The sequence below is a fragment of the Giraffa tippelskirchi genome, chromosome 8 (assembly GCF_054371585.1).
Source record: "Giraffa tippelskirchi isolate mGirTip1 chromosome 8, T2T-mGirTip1v1.2.pri, whole genome shotgun sequence".
NCBI classification, from domain to species: Eukaryota; Metazoa; Chordata; class Mammalia; order Artiodactyla; family Giraffidae; genus Giraffa; species Giraffa tippelskirchi.
The window spans coordinates 78,532,740-78,556,576 of NC_137282.1; the positions used below are offsets into that span (position 1 = coordinate 78,532,740).

The window sequence follows — 23,837 nt, forward strand, 5'->3', positions numbered from 1 at the left end:
CAAATGATTTTAAGGCACAACAGTCACTCAAAAGACGGAACTGAAAGAACTCTCCAAACCAGTTCCCCTAATGTGGAAATAAGCCAAATATTAAATTATGTTTGCCTTCTCTCTAGCTATTGTCAAAAAGCAGCCAACAGCAAACTATGAGCTTTCTTTCCTATTAAACACCAATCTGCAACAAAGAGAGAAAAGAGGAAAGTTTCCTGATGAATATGTCATTCCTGAAACTGCTACATATACCTGGCCTATAAAGCTATGAAAGCTTGGTAGGCAAATGCTATTCTTTGATGACAAATAATATAAAGCTAATTACAGAAGGACAAATCATTTTCATCATTTCAATCTTGCTGCCTATGCACATTCCAAGACAGAAACACTAAAAATCAAATATTTTTCACTAAAACAATTTTTTTCTTTATAGAAGACTAGAAGGAAATACATCAAAATAATTTTGATTATCTTTGGGATTATATGCGACAAATTTTCTTTCTTGTATTTTCTGTATTTTTCAAATGAACCTCCAATAAACATGTAACTATTGGGGTAATTTGAAAAAAATACTATAGTAAGCTTCTAAATTGGGACATAGTAGAGATCAACCACAGGCACTTATTATTATATACAAAAGCTGTAAGACTGAAATTTCATAATATTGAGAAAAAACACTGTACCACTGTCTACTACAGCAGTCATTAACTACTGGGTTGCCCAAAAAGTTCCTTTGGTTTAAGTGAAAATAAAGGACATGTTTTTCACATTTTCATTTTTACTAAGAACTTTATTGAACAACATATTCACCATTTTGTTCCACTACCGTCTGCCATTTTTCAGGCAACTTCATAATTGCATCTTTCCAAATTTATCTTTTAGAGCAAAGAACTGTTCCAGGTGCCTTACAGTCTTCCAGGGAATTGAAATTTTTTCCATTAAAAGAATTCTGTAAAGACTGAAATAAATGGAAATCAGAAGGTGTAATGTCTGGGGAATATGGTGGACAAGTCAGAACTTGCCAGCCAAGCTGTGACAGTTTCTGGCTGGTCATCAAAGAAACATGCTGTTATCCTGATGGAAGATTACACGTTTTCTGTCGACTAATTCCAGGTGCTTTTCGTTGAGTGCTGCTTTGTTACTGGTCTAACTGGGAACAGTACTTGTGGGGATTAATCTTTTGGTTTTCCAGAAGGAGCTCGTAACGGAGACCTCCCTTCCAACTCAACCATACACACATCATCACCTTCTTTGGAGAAGACAGACCAGCCTTGGTGTGGTTAGTGGTAGTTCATGTCACTTGCCCCATGATCTTCTGTTTCACATTATTGTACCACATCTACTTCTCATGCTGCTGCTAAGTCGCTTCAGTCGTGTCCGACTCTGTGCAACCCCATGGACTGTAGCCTACCAGGCTCCTCCGTCCATGGGATTTTCCAGGCAAGAGTACTGGCTGCTGCTGCTAAGTCGCTTTAGTCGTGTCCAACTCTGTGCGACCCCATAGACGGCAGCCCACCAGGCTCCTTCGTCCCTGGGATTCTCCAGGCAAGAATATTGGAGTGGGTTGCCATTTCCTTCTCCAGTGCATGAAAGTGAAAAGAGAAAGTGAAGTCGCTCAGTCGTGTCTGACTCTTCACGACCCCACGGGCTGTAGCCTACCAGGCTCCTCCGTCCATGGAGTTTCCCAGGCAAGAGTACTGGAGTGGGGTGCCATTGCCTTCTCCACTTCTCATGACCCACGACAGTTTCTTTTAAAAGCAGAATGTTTTCCTTTCGTTTCAGTAGAGAATTGCATGCAAGGAAATGGTCAAGTTTTTTTCACTTGACTTATGTGGAACCCAAACACCAAAACAATTAACATAACCAAGCAGGTACAAATTATTTTTAACGCTTGATTTGGATATTCTGGGTATGTCAGCTATGTCCCATGTGGAATAGTACTGACTGTTCTCAATTAATGTCTTGATTTGATTGCTATCAACTTCAACTGGCCACCTGACCATCGAGCATCGCCCAGCAGAAATTTCCAGGATCAAACTCTGCAAACCACTTCTGACACATTCAGTCTCAGCATCTTCTCCAAACACTGCACAAACCTTTTTTTTGGCATTTCAGTTTTTACCCTTTCTTGAAATAATAAAACATAACATGCCGAAAGTGTTGCTTTTTCCCTTCATCTTCAGTATTAAAATAGCTACACAAAAATTCAATTTTGATAAGTTTTTTAAGTTCTCACTGATATGACAGCTGTCACAATACAATCTAACAAAACTGTTTCAAATGAAGTTAAAGGCAACTAAGAGCTACTAGAGCCAGCTTACAGAAAAAAAAGAACGAATCCTTTGGCCACCCCAGTATACACAGCTATTATATTTAAACTAATTTAAAAATTCAGAATTCCCTTGTGGTCCAAAGGTTAGGACTCCATGCTTCCACTGCAGGGGGCTCCTGATTGGAGAGCTAATATCCCGCAAGCCACACAGCCAAATAAATAAATAAGGAGAGAAAAGAACTCTGTTCCTTAGCTGCCCTAGCCACTTTCAAGTGCTATTAGCTAGTTTCAAGTACTCATTAGCCAAGTGGGGCAAGAGGCTACTGAATGGACAGCACAGAAAGAGAACATTTCCATCATCACAGAAAGCTCCATATTAGTGTCAAAGTCATTTTGCTATGACTTAACACTAAAGAATATGGGGCTATGACTAAGTCATCAGTCTTGGACTTACCTTTTTACCTTTTGAGAGAAGCCTAACTGAGCCTACTACTGCCCAAGCCTACCATCTAAAGGCACATCTCAGGCAGCAGAGCAGAAGATCTCAAGCAGAGCAAAGGAGTCACACTGTTAAAAAGGCAGAGATCCGAGTTGGAGGAAGCTAAGGCAACTGGAATATGCAAGGCAGTCCTAGGAAACAGGGGACTATGCAGAGTAAGAGCTCTAGAAATCCACATGGTGTTTTCACTTAGGTCTGACGAAAAACGAAGGCACACGGGTTAAGATGACAAAGTCCACAAAACGGGGTGGGGGGGGGGTCAGGGGCACTACCATAAAGCTGTAAGGTGAACAATATCAAGAGTTCACAGAGGGCTAGGAAAAATCTGAGTGCCAACTGGCTTAAGTGGAAAGGTCTCACTGAACACCTAGGACATTTAGAAAGAATTCCAAAAGGATCATTTCTTCGAATTACAGCTAAACCAGGCCTTCAGTAAAGGCTATTCCAGACCCAGCCTAACAAAGCTTACAAACAAACTGATCCACAAGTAACTGCCTAGCAAAACAAATTTCAATGGTCTTTAAAGACAAACAAAATTCAGCACACAACAACACGGCAGTCACAGTGTCCAGCATCTAATAAAAATTACTAGTCTTGTGAACAAGCAGTTTTGCAACCCAAAACTAAGCGGGGGGGCGGGGGGCCGCAAAATCAATAGAAACAATCAACCAGGGAGTTAGTTCCCTGGTGGACCAGTGGTTAAGACTCCATACTTCCACTGCAAGGGATGCAGATTCAATTTCTGGTTGGGGAACTAGGATCACAAGGCTTGGCCACAAAGAAAAATATATATAGAGAGAAAACAAACTTTTCAAATAAAAAACCCTGGCAAATCAGCTTCCACAAAAAAAAAGAAAAATAATCACTGCATTCAATTTTCTTGGTAACTTCAAAAATGAAAAGAGCTGAAATATATCTGGGGCCCTATTAGATTTTAAAACTTAACAGTACGAAAGAAAAATGTAACTCAGTAATAAGTGAAATTCTACTTGTTTTCAATTTTTGGTATTAAATTAGCCCACACCTACATTTAATGTTAAAAAATCATTAACAAAAACAAAAAAGAAACCACGAACAGCAACTTGATTAAGTACTATAGCACAGTAAAAAGGTTGTAAGAGCAAGTTCTGGAGCCAGACTATTTGGATCTAAATTCCAATTTGGTCATTTCCTCACTGTGCAACCCTGGGCAAAACTTCTTCTCTATTCCTCTGTATCTGCTATGTAAAGCAACAAAAACAACTCTTTCCCGCTCATAAGGGTTATTATAAAGATTAAGTAAGTTAAAGATCTATCAAGTTCTTAGAATAGAGACTGGTACAAGGTAAGTTCTCAATAAACATTAGCTATTATTTACCCGTGTGCAAGAATCAGCACTTTGGCAGCAAGAATTTATCCTATTAATAATGGTCTAAAAAATCATGAGGTACTGAGAATGCAGTATTAGTAAGACATACTTCTAACTCTAGAAATTTTAATCAAGTGAAGGGAAAAAGATTCATAATATAACTAACAGTACTGGCTAGAATAAGATGTAAATAAGGCCATAAAAACAATATGAACCAAGAGCCCAGAGGAATAAGAAATTACCTGAGTTTGATGTTAAAGGGCACGCACCTTTTCAAGGTTAGGCATGGTGTTTTTTTTTTTTTCACTGTGTACCAACCCACTATCTCCCCAATAAATGCTTGCCTGCTCTACCTTTCACCAGAGAGTTTGGGTTTCATTTTGTTTCCTAATGTCACTGGCACGTGGTAAGCAGCCTAAGACACTAGGCAAGAATTGGCTGTGTTTTCTGACATTCTTACATGATTTTTGGAAATTTAAACTAAAAAACATAAAATAATCAACAGCCAAATTTACAAACGCCCATAAAAAACTATAGTTCAAATCTAAGGTTAATTAACTATACTTATAATAATAATCTGTCAGTTATCAAAGAAGTACTATTCCCTGGCAACTCACTCATCAGGAGGGTATTCGAGGTCTCAGAAAACATCTTGGCCATCTATTCTCAAATAATGGGGGCTGGGGGAGATTTTTAAGATTATTCTGAGAAACTCACAGATTTTTTCTTTGTAGACCTAAAAAAAAAGAATCCCTCCAATGCTGGTATACAGTGACCTTTTTCCTCTCATTGGAAATAAATGGGTATTAGCTGTTTATAACATACTGTCTATGGTACAGAAGTCATGCTAAAAAAGTTTATACACATCTTATCCACAATTAAATCTTACATTGCAACCAACAGAACAAGTAGTGCTTACAAAGTTCGTGTGACAGATTTCTCACATCTAAAATATGTTAGCTTAGTTTAGTGTTGCTACTAAAAAAAAAAGAGCAGAGCCTAAAATAATGTGTTCCATTTATGACTGGACCTTCTCACTGGCAATCATTTCTGCCTCAGAGGAAGTTAAAAAAAAAAAGGGGGCTCAGACATCATCTTTTGAAGCAATTCCCTAGAAAAGAGCAAATCTTGTGTGTTCACTCCAACAAAAATGTTATTCAGATCGCCTCAGATATATTTTTTTAATGAAATTCCATAAGCAGAAAGCTGAATGAGTATAGGTAACATGTAAATGTTGTTTAACACTACTTTGAGTACTCCAAAAAAGGCACAATAAAATAACTAAGTGGTCAAAGTGTCTTGGCATTCTGACATTTCTATCTTTTATTCTACTGGGCCTTTTGTTCAATTTAATTTTTTAATTTTTGTTTTAGTTGATTTACAATTCTGCCTTTTATTTTCAAATAACTAAATTAAGCTAAATACAAAGAATAAAGTTACCCCTGAGATTAGCATACTTAAGACAACAGTATAAACTGGCATGAGAGGAGGCGAGTTGGCTAAGGGAAGAGAAGATACAATAGAGGTTTATTAACCCATGTATGCTGTGTGTGCCTAGTTGCTCAGTTGTGTCCAACTCTCTGTAACCCCACAGGCTGTAGCCCACCAGGCTCCTCTGTCCATGGGAATTCTCCAAGCAAGAATACTGGAGTGGGTTGCCATGCCCTCCTCCTAGGGGATCTTCTCAACTCTGGGATTGAACACAGTCTCCTACATTGCAAGTGGATTCTTTATAGTCTGAGCCACCAGGGAAACCCAAAGGTTTAACCTATACTATCTACTAAAGATTTAGCTGCTTCATTTTAAGCAGATGTTGAATATCTTTTAAATACACTGCAACAAACCCCCAATGAATGAATACCATTCAAAATTCTAGATCAAAAGATGTTACTATGATCCGTATTGGTATTCATCCTAAATTATCTACTATGTGAAAAGACTTTTAAGTTATATAAGCGTATTTTAAATGTATACATTTATAGTTCATTTTTTTAAAGAAGGAAACTGAGAAGTTTATACAGTTCTTTAAAATGTTACTTAATATCCCACTGCCCAACAATTACTTCAGTGCAAAGGACACACTGGCAGGCACCTAAATAATTTCACTATAAAAAACTTCCATCTTCCTTGACAGCATATTATCAAAAAAAGCAGCTGTGTTTGTAAATTTGGCACTCCAGTGACATCTTGTGACCAAACTGATCAATTACATGTTTAAGACTTCAGAAAGCAAAAAAATTATTCTCAAAACAGTAGTCTTTAAATAAACTTTTTAGTCTTTGCCTCCAATATATATATTTATTAATTTCTTAATTAACAAGATATATAAGTAATGTCTGAAAATTGGTAGTTTTAACAGGCATATATGTACACCGCTGAGTACTTAAGAATTGATGTTTTCGAACTGTGGTGGTGGGGAAGACTCTTGAAGAGTCCCTTGGACTGCAAGATCAAACCAGTCAATTCTAAAGGAAATCAGTCCTGAATATTCATTGGAAAGACTGATGCTGAAGCTCCAATATTCTGGCCACCTGATGCGAACAGCCATCTTCTTTGAAAAGACCCTGATGCTGGGAAAGATTGAGGGCAGGAGGAGAAGCGGGCAACAGAGGATGAGATGGTTGGATGGCATCACTGAATCAATGTGTATGAGTTTGAGGAAACTCCAGGAGATAGAGAAGGACAGGAAAGCCTGGCATGCTGCAGTTCATGGAGCTTCAAAGAGTCAGACACGACTGAATGAATGAATAACAACAGAATGTACACTGCAAATAATAGTAAGATGAACCTCCCACCCTAGGTAAAGAAGAAAGCTTTACTCCAGATTCTTTTCTTTATGCTGAAATTACAGGTCATTCCTATTATACATCAGGACTTTACATGCTTTTCTTGTGTCTTCTCTGCCTCAGAGGTAACCATCAGACCAACATAGGTTAATCATTCTTTTTTCTTTACATACAATCTCACTCCCTATGCATACGTATCCCTCAACAATACAATACAATACATGGTTTTGAACACCCAGAAATAAGAACAGACTTAGCTGTGTAAGGACAGGCCCACCAATTTTTACCATGCCCTCTTCTTATCCCTCTGAACAGGAACACTTTCTTCTCTCATTTTTGCCCTTCAAAGGCCCAAACCGAGTTCTACTTCCTCCAACTACTAAAGCTCCCAAGGATTTGTTTTCTCTGGGGTAATGCACTTACGGCAGAAAGTGAAGAAGAACTAAGAGCCTCTTGATGAAAGTGAAAGAGAAGAGTGAAAAAGTTGGCTTAAAGCTCAACATTCAGAAAACTAAGATCATTGCATCCAGTCCTGTCACTTCATGGCAAACATACAGAAACAGTGGAAATAGTGGCTGACTTTCTTTTTGGGGCTCCAAAATCACTGCAGATGGTGACTGCAGCCATGAAATTAAAAGACGCTTACTCCTTGGAAGGAAAGTTATGACCAACCTAGACAGCTTATTAAAAAGCAGAGACATTACTTTGCCAACAAAGATCTGTCTAGTCAAGGCTATGGTTTTTCCAGTGGTCATATATGGATGTGAGGGTTGGACTATAAAGAAAGCTGAGTGCTGAAGAATTGATGCTTTTGAACTGTGGTGTTGGAGAAGACTCTTGAGACTCCCTTGGACTGCAAGGAGATCCAACCAGTCCATCCTAAAGCAACTCAGTCCTGGGTGTTCATTGGAAGGACTGACGTTGAAGCTGAAACTCCAATACTTTGGCCACCTGATGCAAAGAGCTGACTCATCTGAAAAGACCCTGATGCTGGAAAAGATTGAGGGCAGGAGAAAAAGGGGACGACAGAGGATGAGATGGTTGGATGGCATCACCGACTCGATGGACATGGGTTTGGGTAGACTCCAGCAGTTGGTGATGGACAGGGAGGCCTGGCGTGCTGCGGTTCATGGGATCGCAAAGAGTCGGACATAACTGAGTGACTGAACTGAATGCACTTACAGAAAATCATACCGTTAAACTCTGTTATTAGAAATATACAACTGTTACCCAAATGGATTTTAAGACTTAGTACAGTAGTACTTCATTTTATGTTTTATAGTACTTATGTCAGTACTGCTGCAATAACTGGTATTTGATATCACTCATAATCTTGAAGCAACTAAAAAGTTTTACATCAACAAGCTAACCCACAGAACTGGACACTTAAAAATGGTTAAAATGTTGTTAGGTTGGATACAATTTTTTATTTAAAAAAATCAGCAAGCACTATCAGTACTTTAACTAGGTGGGAAGAAGGTATTTTTTTAATTTAAAAGAAACGTGCTTTTTCCCTCTCCCAGTCCAGATTCCTTTCTTTTATGCTAAAATTACTAATCATTCTTATTGTACATCAGGAACATGCAACCGAAGTACTATAGGTAATAGTATTTTGGCATTAATGGCCATACTAAACTTCACAGGATGTTGTTTAAAAAAATTTTTAAAGGCACTTTCGAAGTATTAGCTTTCTGGTTTACACAAGTTCCTAATGACACTGTTTCACGAAGTCTTATACTTACTACTTTTGAGAAAAAGTTATAGACTTCTGCCCTCCTTTCACTCCTTAATCAGATAAGAACAGTGCATACCAGCTCAAGTTGAAAACCATATTCAATTATCATATAAATTGAGTACTGGATAAGCTACATGCATAAAACATTACATTAACATGTAAAGTTTAAAAAGTACATAGCCAGCTTAAATGGTAAGATTCAACTCTTTGCAAGTCATACTCCCTACATAGCATGTGCACATGCTGCTGCTGCTGCTAAGTCGCTTCAGTTGTGTCTGACTGTGCGACCCCACAGACAGCAGCCCACCAGGCTCCCCGTCCCTGGGATTCTCCAGGCAAGAACACTGGAGTGGGCTGCCATTTCCTTCTCCAGTGTGCACATGATAAGTATATAAACTATCAAAGGAAATCTGGTGGTCCAAGATATATTATTAAACCAAATCCCCATGTGATGTTAGCACATACAATGTAAGATAAAGAGATCATTGATGGAGGGAGCGTCTGGAAACACCTCCACAGTGTTAAGTTGCACCAATGTGGATATCAAAAACACTGACTTAAGGCAAGACCCACTATATACCATAAAAAGAACTTTAGCACTCTTACTTCCCCAAAAAGCTAATGACAACTTTAAGAAACGCTCTTTTTGGTCAGTTGAAAATCTAATTACAAATTCTAATTTGCACACCAGAAGTAGTAATGGGCCAGCAATGGCAGTACAACACAAGCAGGACACAAAGACTGCTTAGGCCAATGATCTCCAGAGAACGCGGAAATAATCTGTCGGGGTACAGTTAGAAGTTATTAACACTTCTATTTTCATCTAAAAAATCACATTTGCTAATTTTTAACACGTAGAGTTAATATTCATACCCTCACTGAGCCTGTCAATGGCTACAGTTCGCCAAACAGGTAGAAGGGTCACGCAAAGAGGGCTGACAGTGTTCTGAGCACTGTGACACAGTCTTGGTACGTGGTGAGTAAGCACCTAGTTTTAACTAAACAAACTTCCATCAAATGGGTAATTTTAGGGTTTCCTACAATAAAAAAATTGGAATTGAACACAACACCAACATCACAAGCACAAAGAAGGAAAAAGGGTCACATTAAAGTTTCTCTTACTCAATGAGGTAAAAAGAAAATTTATCAATAGATCTACCAGAGTGTGGGCCAAAAAAACCTCTCAAAATTACCAAGACAAACTTGTAAAAATTCATGTTCTTTACCAAAAAGAAGGAAGAATGAACTCTGACAGAAGTGTAAAGTACTCATTTATCGCTCTATTAGCTAGGTTTGGAATATGTATATTTGTTTCAAAAAATATGCAAAACTCAATATTTTACTGATACAAGAACATCTTCATAATACAACTAATTACTTTAGAAACTCCACTCATAAGTGAGAAAAATGACATCATGTTAATTACTAATCTCTGATAACCTCCAAATGTTTTTGAAAGGTACTCTAAATAGTAATATATTTGGACATGAAATGACATGAGCATAAATCTACATAGAAGCTATGTTTTATATAATAGTAGCGAGGAAGAGCAAGGTAACTCAGGTCCTATACTCAAGGAGCTCACTATCTAGTAGGTTAGACAAATATACAAGCAACTTTAAAATAAATGTGGTCATCAGTGCTATCAACAGGTAGCTGTTCCTTCCTATGGCTGCACTTCCTGTCTCCTTAAAGTTAGGGGAGGCCATGTGACTTGCTCTGACCAATGCAGCCTGAACCACACATCATTTCTGAGCAGAAATTTAAGAGCCCAGGAGATCTTTATACTTTTTTTCTCTTTACAGTAGTGACTGACAATGCTCCAGATGGTGGCAGCTCCATCTGCCTGGCTGCCAAAGTGAGAATGAAGTGGTCTGTGACTGATTTACAGCATGAGTGAGAAATGAGCTTCTGTTTTAAGCCACTGAGGTTTTAGGGTTGTTTGGTTCCACAGCTTAACCTAGCCTATCCAGAATAAGGTAGCATGAAATAATTTTGACGAAGAATGACAGGCGCTCTAAGGAAGTATACATAATCCCAGTCACACCTGCTGTCTCATTAAAGGTGATGAAATTTTAAAAACCACCATTTTCCCCATTTAGTGATTGATTCGCTCTCAAGCTTCCCTACCACTAAACAAATTTTTGGCTATTGTGTCCAAGTTCCTTTCAAAATTTTCCTTTTTTAAATTTTTACAAAAATCTTTCCAGGAATTCAGTTTTCAGATACACAGAAGCTTACCACTAAGTAATTCAATCCAGTTCTGGACCGTTTCTGGAGGCTGAGTCTCCTTAACGTGCTTCAGAGCTTCATCAAGAAGAACATCCCCTGTTGGAGCATCTGACTTACAAATCACCTACAATGTAATCAATAAGAATCACATGATCTGTTTGATCTCTTTAGATAAAAAAAAATTACATAAACATTTCACCATGCTTAAAGCTTCAAATGTTCATGCAGTTATCAAAGTTCAGATTTTAAATTAATTCCATATTAAGGAAATCCAATATTTAACCTAACCAAATTAGCCACAATAATAAACGAAAATACAACATAAATGAAATGTGCCATAATGAGTAAAGCAAAATGGTAGAAGAGTTTATACTCATTGCTATTCCCTTCACTGCTAAACCTTGGGCTATCTGATACAGAAATTCATTTTTCAAACATTTATTAGTTATAGAAATAGACTCAATTACATATCAGACTTCAGTATATAATAAAGGTGACCTTTCACATTACTGGAGCAATTAATTTTTCAGTGGACATTACTAAAACAACTGGCTAACAAATTAGAGGTAAAAAGTAAGACCTGGCTCCTCAGAGCTTATACTGCAATAAAAGATAGATTTAAATATGAAATATAATTGAGAGAATGAGAAAGTTTTCTCAAAACTATGACAACCAGCAGAAACCCTGAAAATACGAATAGGTTCAATTTCAATTACATAAAAATTTTAAATACTACAAAACATTAAGTTAGGATGGATATAGAATCCACCTGAAGAACAGAACAATCCAAGGGACTTCCCTAGTGGTCCAGTAGTTAAGACTCTGTGCTTCCAATGCAGGGGATGTGGGTTCCGCCCCTGATCAGGAAACTAAGACCCCACATGCTGCGTGGTGCAAAAGAGTAGAAAAATCCAGAAGTAGGGGATGACAGAAGAAAGCACTACACTGCTTTAGAGTTTTTTAAAGCCTTCCATAACACTCTTGGCTAAACAAATCTCTAGCAGAAATTCTGTAATATCAAAGCTTAATTTGTTATATTATTTTACTTTGTTAGCTATTAAAATATTATGAAATTTAACAATATTATTTTTAAAATGGGAGTCTTCTTGAAAACTTCTCGTTGACAGCATGTCCTTTCCTCTGTGATCAATCTTAGCACATTATTGACTGGGGGATTTCAGCAGAAACTGACCCCTGTGGCAAGCAATTTGTTGTGTAAGTGAATACTGAAACATCTCTGGTCAATAACGTTCAGGTACAAAAGACTAATGTATTAATATGTCTCTGGTCAATAATGAGCTATAAAAGGTTAAAGAAAATACAGTATCTATTTCGGAGACAACATGACCCAATGGAAATATAATTAGAACCAGAAATATAAGCCACAAATCTATTTTTAAATTTTTTAGTAGTTATATTAAAAAAAAAAAAATACAATTAATTTTAATATATTTGATTTAACCCACCATAGCCAAAATATTGACATGTAATTGAGATATTTCACATTCTTATTCTTCCATAGTAAGTCTTCAAACAGCCAGTGTGTTTTTATTTACAGCATGTCTCCATTTGCATGAGCCACATTTCAAACGTCTAGTTCACAGACATGTGGCTGGTGACCACCATACTGGACAGAGCAGATACAGAACACTTTCATTATCACAGAGTTTGACTGGAGAGTGCTATTCTGGGCCATGCTTGTAGTAGGGTGTCAGAATAAGAAAAAATAAAAAGCCCTGGGATAAAAAGTTATATGTCTATATGCTGTGGTCATGCCACCACTTCTTACTTTCCATTAACTCCCGAAATTGACTGCCATCTGGCCTCAACAAACCCATACCCATCATTTTGAGATAGGTGTCAGGATTACAATAAACTGGGTATAGTTGGATATTTCTTAGGTTAGGGATCCATAACATTAATGTAAAATTACTTGTAATTGCTATTACTACTAGTAATTAATGTATACATTTCACTGATAATTATAGTTAAAAATTCCTAAGGTTTTTGTCCCCCATAAATCTATGGTTGCACAGTAAAATGGAAATAAAAATTATATTCTGCTTTATGACAAATATCTAAAACAGTAATTTCAAAACTAATCTCATGCCAGTTCATTTGACTCTACTTTAAATGACTAAATTTAATTTTAATATTCCATGAGGAATATTTTCTGCTATACCATGTCTACTGTGTATATAATTTTCAAAAATATATTCTTTCCCATAAGATTATTATTCTGTCTGGTATATCAATCAAAAAATGTTCAGTTTTCACCCTAAAACATGATTTCATCATAACACAATGCATTATGGAAAAAATAGTTTTGAAACACCCTACATCCTCCAAGAAACAGTGACAGACAAAGAGAAATGGCCTTGAATATTTAGATTGAAATGAAAGTTAAAAATTCTAGAAACTAGTCAATAATACCTCTATTAACACAGACCTTAACCATGGAGAAGAGGAGATCTGAAAAGTATTTGTATTCTGGCAAAAAGATCAATAGCCTATGGATAGTTAATTTGCACAGTATCACTTTTGAGTAATTATGTCAAATCTTCCAAATCATGGTTTTCAGGAATAGTAAATAAAGTTTGGGAGTCTTTTTGAATATGCAGGATGCAACGGCCAATGATCCTAACAATGAATTATATTTCTCATTATGTACAAAGAACCAAGAAATCAGAGATGCAAAAAAAGAAAAAAAGATATGGAAACATGATTCAATAAAGATTTAACTTTAAAATCAACTTCTTTCACTCTGAAAGCTGTTAGTAAAACAACATGGTTCTACTGTATAACACAGCACACTTTGCAATATCCTGTGATAAGCCACAATGGAAAAGAATATAAAAAAGAATGTACAGGACCAGTTACTCAGACCTATCCGAGAGGCTGTCTCCTGAGCTACAGTCTTCAGTAAGGTCCTCAATAAAACTTAACTTGCAACTTAAAAAAAAAAAAAAAGAATGTACGTATACATAACTGAATTATTTCACTATATAGCAGAAATTAGCACAGTGTAAATCAACTACACTTCAATAAAATAGAAAACTATTACTAGAAACATTCTTCATCTTTAGGCAGCACAAACTCTTCAAAAAGGCTGTTATATAGGCCCCCACTTACCTTTCTTGTCAATAGACTTTTACGTCTCATTCCACAAGCCTCTAGCTGTAACCTTCCTCTCAACGCTAATTCAATCAACATACAGCCACGTAATCCAGATGATATACAGTCATTCCAAAACGATGTGTAACCCTATTTAAAAAAGAGAAAACAAGAGTTAATTTACTTTGGAGTCAAGAAAATAAATATTTTTTAGCCAAAGCTATTTCTCATGCCTTTTACCTTTCATATCTTTCTATAATTAAAATCAAAATACTGAAAAAATACAAGTAATATACATTATTATTAAACTAGGATTTTCAAGAACTTACTGTCTTTTCACCACTTTCTTACAAGTAACTTTGGAAGTCACTAAGTTATGTGCTAATTAGGCTCTTTCGGACTTCAGGGCTCACTCATTCAGTTACAACATGGGCAAATGAAGAAGCTCAGGAAAAATAATCTAGTCCAACGGGGCCTCATGCAGAATTAGAATATTGTTCAATGCTGTTTAGGATAAAAACACAAGGTTAAATTTAGATGAATATATCATAAAACTTAGGCATGGGGCCACGCCTAGTACTCTGAATAACAAACTATAAAGCAATCAGATTCCAGCACCTTCCAACACACCACCCCAAGAGAAATTTAAGGGTAACATACAAGGTGGATAAAAAAGCCAGACAAAATGAGACTGACAGACATCTAGGGATTTGGGAATACTCAAGTGAAAACAGGCACTCTTTGAGAGCTAACAACTGGGTCTGTCCAAATTACAAAGCCATGAAGAGTTGCCAACTACTGAAGTCTTCGACTTCCCAGGTGGCACTAGTGGTAAAGAATCTGCCTTGCCAGTGCAGAAGACTCAAGAGACATGGGTTCAATCCCTGTGTTGGGAAGATTCCCTGAAGGAGGAAATGGTAACCCACTCCAGTATTCTTGCCTGGAGAATTCCACGGACAGAGGAGCCTGGCAGGCTTCAGCCCATAGGGTTGCAAACAGTTGGACAAGACTGAGCACTGAGTACTAAACTCTGAAGAGAAATCAGCAGCTGTCACTAGTTCTAAGACTCAGAATCAGGTAACATACAATTTTGGTGGAGGGAAAACAGGTCAAAGGATTCTTTGAAGAAAGGAGGGCCCAGAATTAGGGTTCTGGTACTCTCTTGAGGTCAGTCTTGGTACTCTGCCAGGTCACAGGGGGCAGCTTGTGTTTAAGACAATGACTGACCATCATGGTCCACGGGACTTCACTACTGACACAGGAACTTAAATGACGAAGCTACCACTTCTGAGAATGAAGGCTTTGAGAAAATTCGAGTTTAAACTAAGGGAGCCACAAGGAGATCAACATTAAGAAGCAGGTTTATGAGACTTTTCTGGTGGTCCAGTGGAAAACACAACCACACTCACAATGCAGGAGCCCAGATTCAATCATCGGTCAGGGAATTAAATCACACATGTCAAAGCTAAGAGCCAGTGCAGCCAAATATTTTAGATTTGTTTAAAAATAAAGAAGCCGGATTTCTCTGGTGGTAGAGTGGGTAAGAATCCGCCTGCCAATGCAGGGGATACAGGTTCGATCCCTGGTCCAGGAAGATTCCACATGCCATAGGCAACTAAAGCCCACATGCCTAGAGCCTGTGGGCCACAAGAAAAGCCACCACAATGAGAGACCCACACGCCACAAAGATGAGTAGCCCCAGCTCATCACAACTAGAGAAACCCCATGCAGCGATGAAGACCCAAAACAACCAAGTACTTTATAAATAAATAAATACTTTCAAAATTTATATAAAAAATAAAGAAGCAGATTTAAATGTGAGGCAGGGGAAGCAGATACTGTTTAGATTTGAGGGGATTCTTTTAAACTTAGTTTTAGGGATCTGGTTAAATTAAGATCACTAGAGATTAGCTAAGTAGTTAATAAGACCAGTAACTTACAGATGTTAGGTAAAATCTATGGCTTGTATATCCATCCAATACAATTAAAGCTCTAGGAAGCCTAGAAATGGATTCACATGAAATCAAAGTTATAGCTATCGGGCTTCAACTGGCCTGGACATACAGATGAGAGTTCCCAGGTGAGCCTCTAAAAACTATAAATAATAGAGTACACCTCATAAGACAGTGATGGATGAAATACAGGACCATGCCCTGTCTCTGAGGCCTGGAAATTTCTGATGAACAATACTTATTAGAAACTTAGGGACTTCCCTGGCAGTCCAGTGGTTAAGAGTCTGCCATCCAATGCAGGGGGTGTGCATTGGATCCCTGGTCGGGGAACTAAGATCCCATGCCTCTGGGCAACTAAGCCTGTGCCTGGCCAACAAAGATCCAGTGCAGCTAAAAACAATAAACGATGAAAAATAAAAGAATGATCAATTTCACCTTAGAAAAAAGGGAGAGGGGAGACTCTTACATTTGCTAACAGACAACAAAATACACCTCAACCTCAACTGCCCTGAGAATAATGGTATACCCAGAGAAATTAGCAAAATTGAGTATTTAACAGGACTTTAAAGATCTACATTTAGTGAATGGCTTTTGGGCATTAACATTGAAGACACATGCTTAAACAGAATTGACTTCACGTAGGAAAACAGACAAATGGACATGGACAGTTCTGTAGCAAAGCTTCCGGGACTCTTACACAATATTCCAAAGATCAATGAAGCCACCAAAACCATACCAAGCAGGCTGACGACGCCTGCCAAAATCCACATCATAAAAGTATGATCAGGAATTAAGCAAGTTGCTGGAAGCAGGAGAGAAAAGGGGAGTTGTTGTTGTTTAGTCACTAAGTCATGTCTGACTCGTCTGCAAACCCAAAGACTCTAGCCCCGTCACCCTCTGTTCATGGGATTCTCCAGGCAAAAATACCAAAGTGGGTAGCCATTCCCTCCTTCAGGGGATCTTCCTGACCCAGGGATCAAACCCACATCTCCTGCATTGGCAGGCAGATTCTTTACCACTGAGCCATGAGGAAAGCCCAGAGCTGAACAAAAATATTTTATGATATTACTGGATAAGATGGTGGCAATACCATCCTTGAGAATTAAGTATATTAGAAAGCAGTACACTGGAGAAAGCAGTACACTGGAAAGAGCCAACTGAATTTGGTCATGACCTAGGTCAGCAAGATTCTGCAGTGAATCCATGTCACAACATACACAAGCAAAACTACTGACGCTGGGGCACCAGGTTAGACTCTGCCAAGTGCTAAAGAGCACTTCCATCTTTTAATCTCCAGTGCTAACCTTACAATTACATTTCACTGAACTCCAAACATAAGTTTAGTGTCTCTATATGAGATGATGGAAGTTAACTAAACTTACTGTGGTAATCATTTCACCACAGGCCTACCTCGGTTTGGTAAATATCAGAGATATCACAGAATTGTTTCCAGACCACAGGAACAAAGCCAGTATCACAAGAAGTGAGTCACACAAATGTTATGGTTTCCCAGTGCACATAAAAGTTAATATATAGACTAACCAAAAAAAAAGAAAATGTATATAGTTTTAAAATTCCTTATTGCTAATTTTAAAACACCTTTAATTTGTAAAACATATGGTATCTGTGAAGCACAGTAAAGCAAAGCACAGTAAAATAAGGTATGCTTGCATATGTAAATTAAACCATGATGCTGTACACCTTAATTTATACAGTGATGTATGTCAATTATTTCTCAATAAAACTGAGGGGGAGAAGTTGTATCTCTGGTATTGGGATGCATTAAAAATAGATGGTATCTTGAAAGAAGTACAGTATTATAGCTACTGAATTAACCTAAACCCATGGAAGAGAGAACAGACATGTGGTACAGCCCTCACAGGTGCATAGCAGTGGAATGAAGAACTAGGGTCTAACTTTTCAGTTACTGGGAGCCTTTAAACTTGGTACAAACTGGCTGACTGAACATCCAAATCTAGGCAGACCACCAGTCTACATGACTTCTCAGTGTGAAAGACTTCACCAGACCAGGTAACACCACACCACCCCGGGGATTTGTCCTCAGATAGAACACCACTCCTGTAACAATTCCAAGGACCTGTGGTCTAAACAGGACGGTTATATATTCAGGGCATGAAATGTGTTTTTGCTCTAGTAAAAATCTTATACCATATCTGTCAAAAAGGCAGTTCAGTTCAGCCGTTCAGTCGTGTCCGACTCTTTGCAACCCCATGAACTGCAGCACGCCAGGCCTCCCTGTCCATCACCAACTGCCGGAGTCCACCCAAACCCACGTCCATCGAGTAGGTGATGTCACCCAACCATCTCATCCTCTGTTGTCCCCTTCTCCTCCCGCCTTCAACCTTTACCAGCATCAGGGTTTTTTCCAATGAAGTCAGTTCTTCGCATCAGGTGGCCAAAGTATTGGAGTTTCAGCTTCAGCATCAGTCCTTCCAATGAACACTCAGGACTGATTGAGGATGGACTGGTTGGATCTCCTTGCAGTCCAAGGGACTCTCAAGAGTCTTCTCCAACACCACAGTTCAAAAGCATCAATTCTTTGGCGCTCAGCTTTCTTTATAGTCCAACTCTCACATCCATACACGACTACTGAAAAAAACCATAGCTTTGACTACCCTAGCTTAATCCAAAAATAGGGTACTAGCACTCAAAGTTCAGGGTCACATGAAGGGAGAACCACTGGCCAGGCAATCAACTTAGTGACAAAGCAGCAGCGCTGCATTAGGAATACCAGTAGCCACAGATCTTGAGGATGTCCCCTACTCACGGCAGAAGACTCAACTTCTGGGTCCTGACGGAGGTTAGAGAACCACAAAAAAAAACTATTTGGGAGCCCTACAAGTTTAAGATTAGGATCAGAATCAGCTATTTCTAAAATATAAGAATGGAAGAGGCAGAGATATGCCAAGTAGAGGTGGATCATACACTACCCCCACAAGAATCCAGAGAAACAGGATTTCATTAGGCATGGGTCCAAAACACGGGGAAACATTCAAGAACAGATGGTCCCATGAAGACCCTAATATGGCTGTCCTGGGGAGCTGAACTGCTAGAAAATCAAATCAGGCACATGTGAAAGTCATACCATGTGCAGCTCACAAGTGTGTTAGTCCCTTAGTCATGTCCAACTCTTTGTAACCCCACGGACTGTAGCCTGCCAGGCTCCTCTGTCCATGGAATTCTCCAGGCAAGAATACTGGAGTGGGTTGCCATTTCCTCCTCTAGGGGATCTTTGCAACTCAAGGATCGAACCCGGGTCTCCTGCATTGAAGGTAGATTCTACACTGTCTGAACCACCAGGGAAACCCAACCCTTCAACAAAATCAAGACTAGAATACAAGATGCAGACAATCAGAAGGCCCTGGAAACTAATTCAAAGCACCTCTACTTGCCTTTTACCAAAATTTAATAATAACAACTAATGATAACCAGATAGGTGGAGACTTGCCCAACAGAATGCCAGCTAAACTGACTACAGAGTGCTCCCGTCAATCTTACGCTTTTGGTAACACTCAGCATCTGTGATTCAGACAAATGGCCAATCTTTAGGCAGACCTCACGAGAAGCTTGTAACTTTAAGTGGGATATATGACCTTTATCATATAGTATGCCACTCAGAAGCAAGGAGCAGAACAGAAAGAATGAAGGCACAGGAATGAATGAGGCAATGCCCCCAGGGACAAGCTCTGCAGATACAATCCTTCCCTCAGTGGGCAGTTCCAAGATCTAAACGTAGGGGACACAGAATACATACAGGAAACCTGACATTACTGCAGATTTAAGCAACAACCTCCAACACAACTTTTTTCTCAGCGATGAGATAAAATTTACTTGGATCTTTATTTGCCTGATTACCCTTTTTCTTCTCAAGTGGCTCCACTTGGGAGGATTTCAAAGGGAAATGTTCACTGGGCCCCTAAATATGCTAACACTGAATTCTCATCATTCAACTTTCGAGTTCCAGAATATTTAACCAGAAGCCTTTTGTTGTTGAAGACTGCCCATTGTTAATATATGGACAAGGTACACAGAACAGTTTTCATCTTTTACGAGCATGTTTCTGTTTTTATGCACAAAGTATTTCCAAATGAAATATCTAAAAACAACATATCTGTATATATTGTTTAATTCTGTTGTGACCACTGTTTCAGAAATGGCTTTCTACACAGACTTTCCTCACCAAAAGAAAATATTAGGTTTCCAAAAACATTTGGGATTTACTATAGGTGGCGCTAGCAGTAAAGAACCTGCCTGCCGATGCAGGAGACAAGAGACGACGGTTCGATCCCTGCATCAGAAAGATCCCTGGGAGGGGATGGCAACCCACTCCAGTATTCTTGCCTGAAGAAACTCATGGACAGAGAAGCCTGGTGGGCTACAGTCCATGTGGTCACAAAGTCAGACATGACTGAACCGACTGAGCATGCACACACCAAACTCACTCCAAAAGTTGTACTATTGAGACCACTCTTGGCTCACATCCACCTTTTAGAAAACTTGCCCTCTACAGATTTTACAGAAAGGGATGACTGTCTTCTGCCAAATCTAACTGAACCAGGATGGGTACGTTAAAGTTTTCCTCCTGGGAATCTGAACTTGGCACACACAGGCTGCATCATTTAGGTGAGCACGGACAATAGAAATGTAACTGGTTATGTGGATTCAGAAGTCACTGGCCATTCTGCACAAATGCAACCAGAGAATGATGATAAACAGAAAGGAACAGAAGAGAGATATGCAGAAATGAGAGAACACACAATGTAAGGCAGTCCCAAACATACACATAGAGACACAGAAAAGCATCCTAACAATAGAAGTGTGCCTGTATCTTTGGGTTGTACCTCTAAACCTTATTTCCATGAGATTCACCTGTATCTCCTTTCCTTGCAGAGAAAAGGTTACTTGCAGAGATTTCTTTTCTTGCAAGCAGCTAACTTTTAGTAATGCCAAAAGGAATTTAATGAAATATTAATTAAATGTTTAATTAAATATTAAATATTTAATGAAATATTAAAAGTTTGTGTATACAAATTATAACTAAAAGATTCATCACAGGCTACAAAAATATTATGCATGGCAAAGGAATTCAAATTTGCATAAATGTAACCTTTAGTTGTTATCAGAACACCAGTGTGACTGTGACAAGGGTAGTGGCTTACCAAAAACAAATAGCAGTCCCATCAACAAAACGAACCTATCTGTCAGACAGCAAGTTAGGGCTTGTGATTATTAAGCGCCGCATTCCAATTAATCTCATCGGAGAAGGCAATGGCACCCCACTCCAGTACTCTTGCTTGGAAAATCCCATGGACGGAGGAGCCTGGTAGGCTACAGTCCATGGGGTCGCTAAGAGTCGGACACGACTGAGCGACTTCACTTTCACTTTTCCCTTTCATGCACTGGAGAAGGAAATGGCAACCCACTCCAGTATTCTTGCCTGGAGAATCCTAGGGACGGTGGAGCCTGGTGGGCTGCCGTCTATGGGGTCGCAGAGTCGGACACGACTGAAGCGACTTAGCAGCAGCAGCAGCAGCAGCAGCAACTAGAAGCAAATGAAATCCCAACATCGTTAACCTTAAAAGATAGAAAATACACACACTCTAAGAGACACATTAATAATTTACTTATACATCAAATCCAAACTGAGGGGCACCCTATCAAATAATGAGTAAAGAACTAAAGGAAATCATATTTAAAGAATTAGTGGGAAAAATGACAATGACTCATTAATAAAAATAATGATTCATCAAATATAGAACCTCAGTTAAGAAAATGAAATTCTTTAGTTAAAAAGTATCCCTGAATGAACCATAAAATGTAATTACTCTTATTTTTTCCTACTGTTTTCTTTTTCAACCTTTTATTTTCAGGAATTCTTTAAATAAGAAAAAAAAGAGGAGCTGATGCCTATTTTATATACTTCATTGAAAAAAGTTTATTTTAGGTTTCTTTTGTATTCTTGAAGTAAAACACGTTCAGCTAGTTCTAGAATGAAGTATCTCTTCAAGAAAATGATCTAACCGAAGTCCAAGAATAAAAGAGATCACTGTTGTCCTTCTCTTATTATTAATCCCTATATGGACAGTAGATCCAAAAATAACTGGGGAGGAGAAAAAGAGGAAGAAAAACTAATCAACATGTGTAGAAATTGCTGGAAAGAAAGAAGTATGTATGGATGGATTCACTGATGTACTTGGGAAAAAGTTAAAACGTCTTGTTTCCCTGGTTAATGCATGATAAAAGTTGTGTTACTATCTGAAAGTAATTGGGAAACTATGATATATCTGTCAAAACTCATAAACGCTATACTAGCAACCATCTGTTTGAAAATAAGGGAATAAAGGTCTTCTTTTTCCTGTCCAAAGAAAAAAAGTATGACTGGGACTTCTCTGGTGGCATGGCAGATAGGAATCCACCTGCCAATGTAGGGGACACAGGTTTGATCCCTGGTCCAGGAAGATTCCACAGCCTGCGAGCCACAGCTATTGAGCTCCTGTGCCACAACTACTGAAGCCCATGTGTCCTAGGGCCAGCAACTTGCAACTACTAAGCCCAAGTGCTGCAATTCAAGAAGCCTGTGTGCCTAGAGCCCATGCTCCACAGCAAAGGAAGCCACCACAGTGAGAAACCTATGCACCACAATTAGAGAGTAGCCCTCACTCTCTGCAACTAGAGAATGCCTGCATGCAGCAATAAAGACCCAACATAGACAAAAATAAGTAAATATAGCAGTGTGTATATGTCTCACACACACACACACACACTATGACTATAGTGAAAAGTTTACTAGAGGAGTTCACAGTAGATGCGAGATGAGAAAGGGTCAATGAACTTGAATTTGAATTTCAAGAACAAGATGGAAAGTAATGAAGAAAATAGGAAAAGCCTCAGTGGGCTTCCCTTGTGGCTCAGCTGGTAAAGAATTTGCCTGTAATGCAGGAGACCTGGGTTTGATCCCTAGGTTGGGAAGATCTCCTTAAGAAGGGAAAGGCTACCCACTCCAGTATTCTGGCCTTGAGAATTCCATGGACTGTACAGCCCATGGGGTCGCAAAGAGTCAGACATGACTGAGCGACTTGCACTTCACTTTCACTTCAGAGAGTAGCGTTTAAGCAAGCCTCCTAGTAGTGACAAGAGTCTCAAAAAGAGAAAGCAGAAAAAATAACAACTGAAAACTTCCCCAAATATGGTGAAAAATATTCATCGGAGATCCAGAGCATCATACTCAGATGCATCACAGTCAAACTGCTGACATTAAAAAAAGAGAATATATTATATACTGGGAAAGCAACAAGAAAAAAACAACTTATCCCATTTAAGGGAACAATTACCAAATAACTTATCACTAGAAATACTGGAAACCAAAAGGCATTAGGATAACATATTCAAAGTGCTAAAAGAAACAAATTATCAACCAAGAATCTATACCCAGCAAAATACTCTTCAAAGCTGAAGATGAAAAAGACATTTACAGGTAAACAAAGGCTGAATTTGTTGCTAGCAGATCTGCCTTATAAGCAATACTAAAAGAAGTCCTGCTGATTGAAAGTAAATTAATATCAGGCAGTATTTCAAATCCATATAAAGAAAAGATAGATATAAAGGTAAATGAACAAGAAAGACTATATATTTTCTATTTTTGCCTTTAAAAACTCACTTAAAAGCAAAAGATTGCATAAAATAGTAAGTATAAAACAGTATTGAGTTATGTAAACTTGTAATATTTCTGACAATAATGAACAAAGGAAAGGGGTAAATGAAGATATACTGGAGCAAAGTTTCTGTATTTTGCTAGAATTAAATGAGTATTACTTTAAAGAAGACTAAGGAAAAAACTCCAATGGATATAGGTATGCAGGGAGAAAGGGAAGGTGGAAGAAAGGGAGG

At 38.4% G+C, this 23,837-nt stretch overlaps 1 protein-coding gene across 12 annotated transcripts in view; it reads right to left on the reverse strand.

Annotated features, from left to right (window-relative positions):
* The window catches only part of GOLPH3 (golgi phosphoprotein 3), a 72,298-nt gene that overhangs the window by 26,841 nt on the left and 21,620 nt on the right, over positions 1–23,837 (reverse strand). For 11 of the 12 annotated variants that reach the window (XR_014062504.1, XR_014062510.1, XR_014062503.1 and 8 more), the window contains exons 2-3: positions 13,996–14,127; positions 10,873–10,987 (exon numbers count right to left, since the gene is read on the reverse strand). Coding sequence is in view for 2 of the 12 variants with exons in the window: in XM_081521414.1 (XP_081377540.1) it covers positions 10,873–10,987; positions 13,996–14,127 (247 nt within the window). In the remaining 10 variants the exon portion in view is untranslated. The remainder of the gene's footprint in view (positions 1–10,872; positions 10,988–13,995; positions 14,128–23,837) is intronic. The other variant, XM_081521415.1, reaches the window with a different exon arrangement.